An 8948-nucleotide genomic window follows, 5' to 3' on the forward strand; every position below is an offset into this window, starting at 1 on the left:
ATTTATTTTTCTTTTTATGGTAATCTAAAGGGATCTATATTCACTGGAAAACTCTTTTTTAGAGTTCTTTCAGAGACTACCAATCTTGAAAAAAATCAATGTCATTACTTCATGCAGACAGCAAATGTTATATTCACAACAGTGACTAAACAATAAGTATGCAGAAATAAATTTAATAAAAAAAATTACTAAAAGTGCAAAAAAAAGTCTAAAAAACTCTGTTGTTCTTTTTGAATCCCTATCTTATACAATTACAGATAACTTTGGAATATATAAAAAAAAATCATATCTACTCTCAATGGCCAATGGTTGGCTCCCACTGACAATTTCCAAAAGAAAATGCTAATTTCCATGAAGGCTATTTCTGTACAAAAATTTAGAGATGATTAGATCTTAATTTTGCAATGTAATTTTCAGTGCCAAAACATCTCCTTGAGAAAGAAAACAATAGGATATCATCATTTTTGTTTCCTTTCTCCATTAACATGCTGGACACTATTCTTTCACTCATCTTTTTATGTATGTACATTGGTGTATATAGATATATGCACAAATAAATCAATTACATAGTTTCATGTGAAAGAGATCATAATATGTATGTTGCTGTTCTCACAGAACTCTTTTTGTTTGTTTATTTATTTATTTTGACAAAGAGAGAGAGAGAGAGAGAGTGGTGCAGAGAGAGAAAGTCCCAAGCAGGCTCTGCACTGTCAGCTCAGAGCCTGACGTGGGGCTCGAACTCACAAACCATGAGATCATAATCTGAGCTGAAATTACGAGTTGCACCACCTGAGTGAGCTACCCAGGCACCCCAGAACTCTTACTTTGATTTCTCTCTTTCTCTCTCTTGTACTTCCCTCATTTCTACCTCTACTCTTATTCCAGAAAACCCAGTGCTATAAACTTCATTTCTATTATCCATAAATAGTTCTTAAAACCTCTGTTAGATTGAAAAGGATTTTCATTGAGTTTACTTGTTACTTTAGGTGAATAATCAATTATCATTTTTATTATGGAAATTTCTGAATGTATATAAAAGTAGACAAAGGTAAAAATAAAATTACTAATTAAATGAGAGGATCTCTTACAAATATATTAGTTACATGAAAACTACACTGCTTTTTATGATTCTTTTGTGACTGTTTCCACACTTAATTATTTTATTTTATTGACTGGCCAGGTCATTTTCTTCTATGGCAGAGGAAAATAAGACACAGGTGACGGAGTTTGTTCTCATGGGACTTACAGATCGTCCAGGGCTGCAGGTCCCCCTGTTCCTGGTGTTCTTGGTCATCTATCTCACCACCATGGTGGGCAACCTTGGTCTAGTTGCTCTCATCTGGAAGGACCCCCACCTTCACAACCCCATGTACTTATTCCTCGGCAGTTTGGCCTTTGCAGATGCCTGTACTTCATCCTCTGTAACTCCCAGGATGCTTGTAAATTTTTTATCCAAGAATCATGCGATATCTCTTTCTGACTGCCTGGCTCAGTTTTACATTTTTGGTTCCAGTGCCACCACAGAGTGCTTCCTCCTGGTAGTGATGGCCTATGACCGCTATGTAGCCATTTGCAACCCTTTGCTTTATCCAGTCATGATGTCCAATAACCTCTGTACTCTATTCATTGGCGTTTCGTATTTTATTGGTTTTCTACATTCAGCAATTCATGTGGGTTTGTTATTTAGATTAACTTTCTGCAGGTCCAATGAAATACATTGTTTCTACTGTGAAATTATACAACTTTTCAAAATTTCTTGCACTGATCCTACAGTTAATACACTTCTGGTTTTAGTCTTTTCGGCCTTCGTACAAGTCTTCACTTTTACGACCATCATGGTGTCTTATACCCATGTCCTCTTTGCCATCCTGAAAAAGAAGTCTGAAAAGGGCAGGAGCAAAGCCTTCTCCACGTGCAGCGCCCACCTGCTCTCTGTTTCCTTGTTCTATGGCACTCTCTTCTTCATGTATGTGCGTCCTGGGTCTGGCTACACTGAAGATCATGATAAAATTTATTCTTTATTTTACACAATAATAATTCCTCTGCTAAATCCTTTTATTTACAGCTTGAGGAACAAAGAGGTTATAGGTGCCTTAAGAAGAATAATGAAGAAATAAATAGTGGCCAGACAATTTTCAAAATATTTCTGTTTTACCTTCTGCTGATAAAAGCCCCAAGTCCTATAGATAAGTCACGACTCTGCCATTTCACCAGAAGGCTAATGGTCAGGGGACTCCATAAGCTCTGTGTGAAGCATCCCAGCTTCTGATTATGCTTTCTTGGATATGGGTCCAGTTGGGGACATTACCTATATAATTATCTTACTTAGACACATTGCGCTTTATTTTTATCTGAACATTTAGCTTTTGCAAATTAGTTGTTTTCTAGGGCCTTCCAAAATTCCAGATAGTTACAGAAAATTGGCATATAGAATTCGTCATTTAGTTCATGAGTGAGCCCAGCCCATTGCTCTGGACCTGCAAATTAATAAGGCTTTGTTGTTTTCTGCCATACCCAGTAACTCTGGTCGACTGATAAAGTAAAATTCTGCTTCTTGGAAAAATGAAAAGTTCTACAGAAATTTGTGGATATCAGGAAGAAAATGGAAGCTGCATGAGTTAAAGAATGAAGTAACAAAGTTACTCACAGCTCATAGTTATAACTCCATAGCTATAACTCCACATACAGTATCAGGGATACTGCATATAGCATGATATTCAACAATTTATAAGCTTAGGAATATTTGAGTGCAATAAAAAGCAATTTCAGAGATTAGCCTTGTGGTTGCATTACTTTCCTATCAGTTTTAGTAGAAGCTGACTGGGCAGAGGCAAGGAGCCTGGATCAGAGACAAGAACCTCACTTAGGATGTAGATATGGGTGAAAACTGTGTCAGTGAATTCTCTCCTACTGATTTACGTCCAATTCAGGGACATGATCACTTAAAGCATATATATTTTTAAATTTATTTTAGACTTTTATAGACATAAGTGATTCAACTCTTCTTTTGGCAAAACAATTATATTCCTTGAACAATGTGGTTTTTTTTTTTCTTTTTTGAGCACATTCACTTAGGAAAAGCCATTATTGAAAATAAGAATTAAGTTGAAGTTAAAGAATGAAAATATGCCTGTTGTTCTAGTGGTTTTAAAACACATTAGATCTTGTCAATAGTTCCAACAAATAGACTAAAAGTATTATCTAAAAATGGAGGTATATGATAAATATCTCCTATCACTTAAATTTATTTCTCATACATTATTGGAAAAAGTCAACGTGTTTGTATGGTCTTAAGACTAATTCTGGTTGGTCCCCAGTGACAAAAATTTCTTTTAAAAATATTCCAGATGATTAAGTTTATTCTCTTTAAAAGCCACCTGTACTTATAAGGCAATTTTCAGCAATTCCACAGTATTTGTGACTCATTTTGCAAACACTGTAAACTAAGTCTGTTTAACATTTTTATTTTCTTTTAAAGTAAAACCTCTTTTCTAGAATTTACTATTGGTCTTTTTAAAGTAATCCCTAAGTACTATTTATTATTTATGTAAATGAAATATACTTATTTCTTAATGAACGTACATGGTACATGTTTTGCTTGAAGTATCTGCAAAGGCAACTATGTGTTATGATATTTACACTCTTACTATCTTTATAAGTGCACAAGTAACAAATGATTTTATCAAGACTATTTTCAATAATATTCAAGGTATTATGTTGTATTATCTTGGAAATAAAAGGTTAAGAACTGAACTGTAATCTTTTACTCCAGTTGGAGGGCCTTCTAAGGAACTGACATTTATACACTCTTGCGATGCAAACTCAATAGATGCATTGACTTGGGATAAATTAGATTCTTGCTGAGGTTGGTATGAACTGATTGCTGATCCAAAATGTTCCTAAGTATGTTGTACATGAGGCATGTCAAGTATATCAAGATTGTTTACTGTATAGACTGTATTTTATGGAATGCAACTGCACTAAAAAATGGACATGAGGCAAACATCCGTCTAGGTGCTAGGTTACAAGCAAGTTACTTAAGCTGAGAGACTGTCAACTTGCACGTTCCCTGTGCTGAGTGATCTATACTTAGATCAGTTTGCATTCAGTGAATGAAGCTTTGGAAACTCTCGGGGTAGCCAAAGCTTCTGTCATGTTCCTGCTATGCATGCTGCTGCTTTACTTGTTCCATATTCTTGCTTAAAGCTAAGTGAACTTGGGAAATAAACTTGGGTAAATAAACACTGTAAGCCTATTGCATCTTGTGAATTTGACTGTCATTCTACATTTGAAATTTACTACAGTGGTCTTATTCAATGGCCTTGTGAAGAAGGATGGGTAGAGTAGTTCTTTTGAGATTTGGTGCTAAAATATCCACAAACTAATCCCTGGTTTGAGATAGTGGAAGTTTTTTGAGCAAATTATGGGGTATAAATCTTATCAATGGAATTTAGGTTATAAAGTTTCAAATATCTAGGATTTAGCAGAATGGGTTAATAAACAAAGGCAAGTAGGGAAATGGCTAGAAGCATTGCTTGTTGGTTATCAATAGTATTCATAAAATGGAATAGAAGATGAGTCATGAAGTTTTTTACTTGGCAGATATTGTATTTACCGAGAAGTCAACATACTCACTGTCCATGAGAGAGAAGAACAAGACCAGGTAACCATGGAAATGACAGGGTACTGTTAAGTAATTGGGACATCTTTCAAACAAATAAACACTAGAAACCTGACGAGTTTTTGTTGGTATAGATACTCAGACCACATGATCAAGGGGGTTGGGATTTCAATGGTAGAGAATCCATTGACTTTGAATGGAGAGAATTAAATGGCCTGACTACTATGGACTTTAGTATACATTTTTCATTCCAAATAATGATACTACCACGGTTAAGGTAGAAATCTAATAATCTTACATTGAAAAGGCTACCCACCCAATTTTTTCACCTAATTATAAATAAAAGAAATGATAGTAAATATGTTCCAAATTCAGGTAACTTAGATTCTATATAGATAAACAATAAAATCATGAAAAATGCCTCTAATGCAAACTTTAGAGAAATTCAATGATAAGGACAGTTCATTATGCTTGGTACCCTTACACAATCTTGTAGGAGAACAAAACTCCTACAGAACATAACAGACAGTTATGGCAAACCTGTTAGCAAGCTCCTTTTCCTGGATCTCAGTGACAGAAGAAAGTTTTGTGTTTTTTAAAAGAAAAGGAATAATCAATGATGGTATAGCCACATGGAAGTATTTTGGTGCCTCATGAAAGTTGGATGAAAAAGAAAGAAATTGGCAAAGGCGCTATATAAAATTTGACAGTAATTTCTGGTTGGGAGATGGAAAACACCTGGCACTTTGGGCAACCACACTTACCTTGCTAAAAAGAACCATATAGAGTTGTTGTATTTAGTCCTGTTTGCAATATGTCAAAGGGTACTGGTAAAATAAAGTGAGTGAGTAAGGTGCAGGAATACTCTATTTGTTAAGGCAGTAGAATAAGAGAATTGAATTCTACTTGCAAAATATCGTCAGGGAAATCTAAAGATTAATGATTGGTCTAAGTTGAATGGCTTTGAGATGGTGAACAGTTTTCTGGTATCACCAGACTGGAACGCAATACATGATGATATCAGCAAGAGACAGAGAGGGCAACATTGGAGGGTCAAAGGTAAAACTTTGAGGATAACATGATGCTGTGGTAATAGGTACCAGAGTTATATTAAATTACATATTGAAGTATGTGACTGTAAGAAGAGCCTGTAGAAATGTCACCTCTATCTGAATGTTTTATTCGATTTGATATGTTGTGAGACCAGAGAACTTCACCATTGCTTGCTAATATCTAATCAGGTCAAGTCTGCCTCCATCTATTTCTAACTTGCCACACAAACAGAATCTTTAGAATTGTGAAAACTCTCCTCTGTAGTGAATATTAAACAATACCAAATCCTTGGAGGACAATAATGCATTTCTGCTTTAAGAAATGGTAGAAATAGGGACTTTAATCCCTGATTGACCCATTATATAAAGGTCCTATCTGGCATCTGAGAAAAAAGAGTTAATGAAGACTTACTATGACTTCACATAGTGAAGTCGATGTGGGGTCCAACATGGAGCTCGATCCCACAAACTGCGAGATCATGACCTGAGCCCAAATCAAGAGTCAGACACCCAACCGAGTGAGCCAACTAGGCATCCTGGATTTATGTTTTTATTCTAATTTCAGAAGAACTTTGAAAATCAAAATTTTCTTTCATTTGACAAAGGCTTCAATATATGTTTGAGATAATTAATCACCCCAGTGTAGCCATGTACCTTGATTAGATAAGATATAGATTTAATCCCTATAAAGAGGATACTAGTTCATTACTTTGAAAATACATTCTATCATAATGTATCTCTGAGAAAAGGAAGACACCTAGGAATTAAGAATTGCGGTGACACATATGACTAATCTGAAATGGTTAATCTATCCAGTTCAAATATAAGGCCTTGACTGATCCATAAAATTTGGGAGAATAATTTGAACTAGGACCACAATAGACATTTTACAGATAGTATGGAATAAATTACAGTCTTTTCAGAACCTCTAGATAAGAAAAGGGCTATTTACATGTTGGTGAATGTGTATTCTGTACTTGAGCATTTTATTAATCCCTATATTGAGTTACTGAAAGAAATCTGAATTTTAATGGAGTGGGGAGAAAAAACAAGCTTTTAGAGAGTTATAAACTGAGCCCAAACAATCTCTGTGAAATCATATCATCCCAAGTCACAAGTGATTTCAGAGGTGTCTGTTATGTGATTGGAGTCTTGCAAATATCAACAGTATCACACAAATAGCATCCATTCGGGATATTGTAAAGTACTTGATGTGCACTAAGGAACAGCCCTTTTGAAATCTAAGTGCAGATCTATTATTAGGCTCTGGTGGAAATAGTTCCCTCCATGGAAAGACAGCAGATAATTATAAAACTTGAGATAACCACTGTGTAGGAATAATGCCAAAGAAATGTCTCCCAGAATGAGACAGTTCAACAGAGCTTACTCATTAAATGAAAAGAGTATGTATAGGAATATCCACAGGTGGTGGCTTAGTAAAGTGGGGGACACCTTTGTCAGGTTGCTGAGATATAAAGATAGGAAAGAGGGATGAAGGTTTTCTATACTTAAAAAAATCATTTGAGATATATCTTATTTTTTTATTGAGGTATAATTGACTTAAAACATTGTGTTAGTTTTATATGTACAGCATGATTATATATATATATATGTATATATATATACATATATGAGAAATAATTACCACTATAAGCTTCTTTAACATCCACTACCACATATAGTTACAAACTTTTTCTTGTGGTGGCAATTTGTAAGCTATACTTTCTTAGCAACTTTCAACTATATAATAGAATATTGTTAACCACAGTCACCAGGCTGTACACCACAGCCCAGGACTTTTTTATTTTATAACTAGAAGTTTATACCTTTTGCTCACTTCACTCGTTCTGTCCACCCCTCAGCCCCAGCCTTTGGTATCACCAATCTGTCCTCCATTTCTTTTTGGTTTGTTTATTAGATGCCATATATATGTGAGATCATATATCTCTTTTACTCTCATTTATTTCACTTAGCATAATGCCCTCAAGGTCCATCCATGTTGTCACAAGTGTCAAGATTTCCCGATTTTTTTTTATGGCTGAACATTGTTTTATTATATATATATATATATATAATTGGAGTCTCTGGCAAATATATATATATATATATGTACCTATATATATATATATATATATATATATATATATATCACAATTTCTTTATCAATTTATCTGTTGATGAACATCTGTTTTTTTCATGTCTTGGCTATTGTAAATAGCGCTGCAATGGATGTGAGGGTGAAGCTATCTCTTTGAAACAGAGATTTCACTCCCTTCAGACACATACCCACGAGTGAAATTCCTGGATCATATGGTAGTTCTACTTACGATTTTTTTTTTTTAAGGAACCTCCATACTTATGTTTTCCATAGTGGCTGTACCAATTTACATTTCCACCAAAAGTGCACAAAGCATTCTTTTTCCTCCACATCTTCACCAACACTTGTTTTTTGGATAATAGCGATTCCAATAGGTCTGACATGATATTGCCTGTGGCCTTGATTTGCATTTCTGATGATCAGTGATGCTGAGCATCTTTTCATGTAGATATTGGCCATTTGTATGTCTTCTTTGGATAAATGTTTATGTTCTCTGCCCATTTTTAAATTGGATTGTTTGGATTTTTTTTTTTTTTTTTGCTATTGAGTTACATGAGCTTTTAAAATATATTTTGGATATTAATCCCTTACCAGGTGTATGATTTGCAAATATCTTTGCTTTTGCTTATCACCTTTGCTATTGTAGTCTACTCCAAAAAATCATTGCTAAGACTGACATCAAGGTGCTGACCCTCTATGTTTTCTTCTAGGAGTTTTATGGTCTCAGGTCTTACATTCAAGTCTTTATTCTGTTTTGAGGTAATTTTTGTGTATGGCATAAGATAGTGGTCTTGTTTCATTCTTTTGCACATGGATGTCCAGTTTTCCCAACATGAGGAGACTGTCCTCCTATTGAATATTCTTGGCTCCCTTGTTATAAATTAATTGACTGTAAATTCATGGTTCTTATACTTTTTAATACACCAACTTCTACAATATTGATGGACAATAATAGACATACTAAAAGTGCAACAAACACCAGGACCTATATCATCCTTTTCCCCCACTATTCATTATTACTTAAAATTTTCGTAGAAGGTGAATAGAAGCCATCAATTGTATGTGTAATTTTTACTAAGCTAAAATTACCTTTTCTTCTCGTCAGGCCATTTCCAGATGTATTATACAAATTAGAGAGTTTAAGGACAATTTCCCAAGTATCTCTTCATCCAGAGTA

At 34.6% G+C, this 8948-nt stretch overlaps 1 protein-coding gene across 1 annotated transcript; it reads left to right on the forward strand.

The window, feature by feature from the left end:
- The first annotated feature begins 1193 nt into the window (after positions 1-1193).
- LOC123576086 (olfactory receptor 5AC1-like) lies at positions 1194-2117 on the forward strand. The gene has a single exon (XM_045437089.1). The coding sequence runs from the start codon at positions 1194-1196 to the stop codon at positions 2115-2117; it is 924 nt and encodes a 307-aa protein (XP_045293045.1).
- Positions 2118-8948: the final 6831 nt, after the last annotated feature.

This window comes from Leopardus geoffroyi, chromosome C2 (assembly GCF_018350155.1).
Source record: "Leopardus geoffroyi isolate Oge1 chromosome C2, O.geoffroyi_Oge1_pat1.0, whole genome shotgun sequence".
Taxonomy (NCBI): Eukaryota; Metazoa; Chordata; class Mammalia; order Carnivora; family Felidae; genus Leopardus; species Leopardus geoffroyi.

Coding starts and splice junctions, on each gene's coding strand:
- LOC123576086 (XM_045437089.1), top strand. CDS start 1,194: ATGGCAGAGGAAAATAAGACACAGGTGACGGAGTTTGTTCTCATGGGA.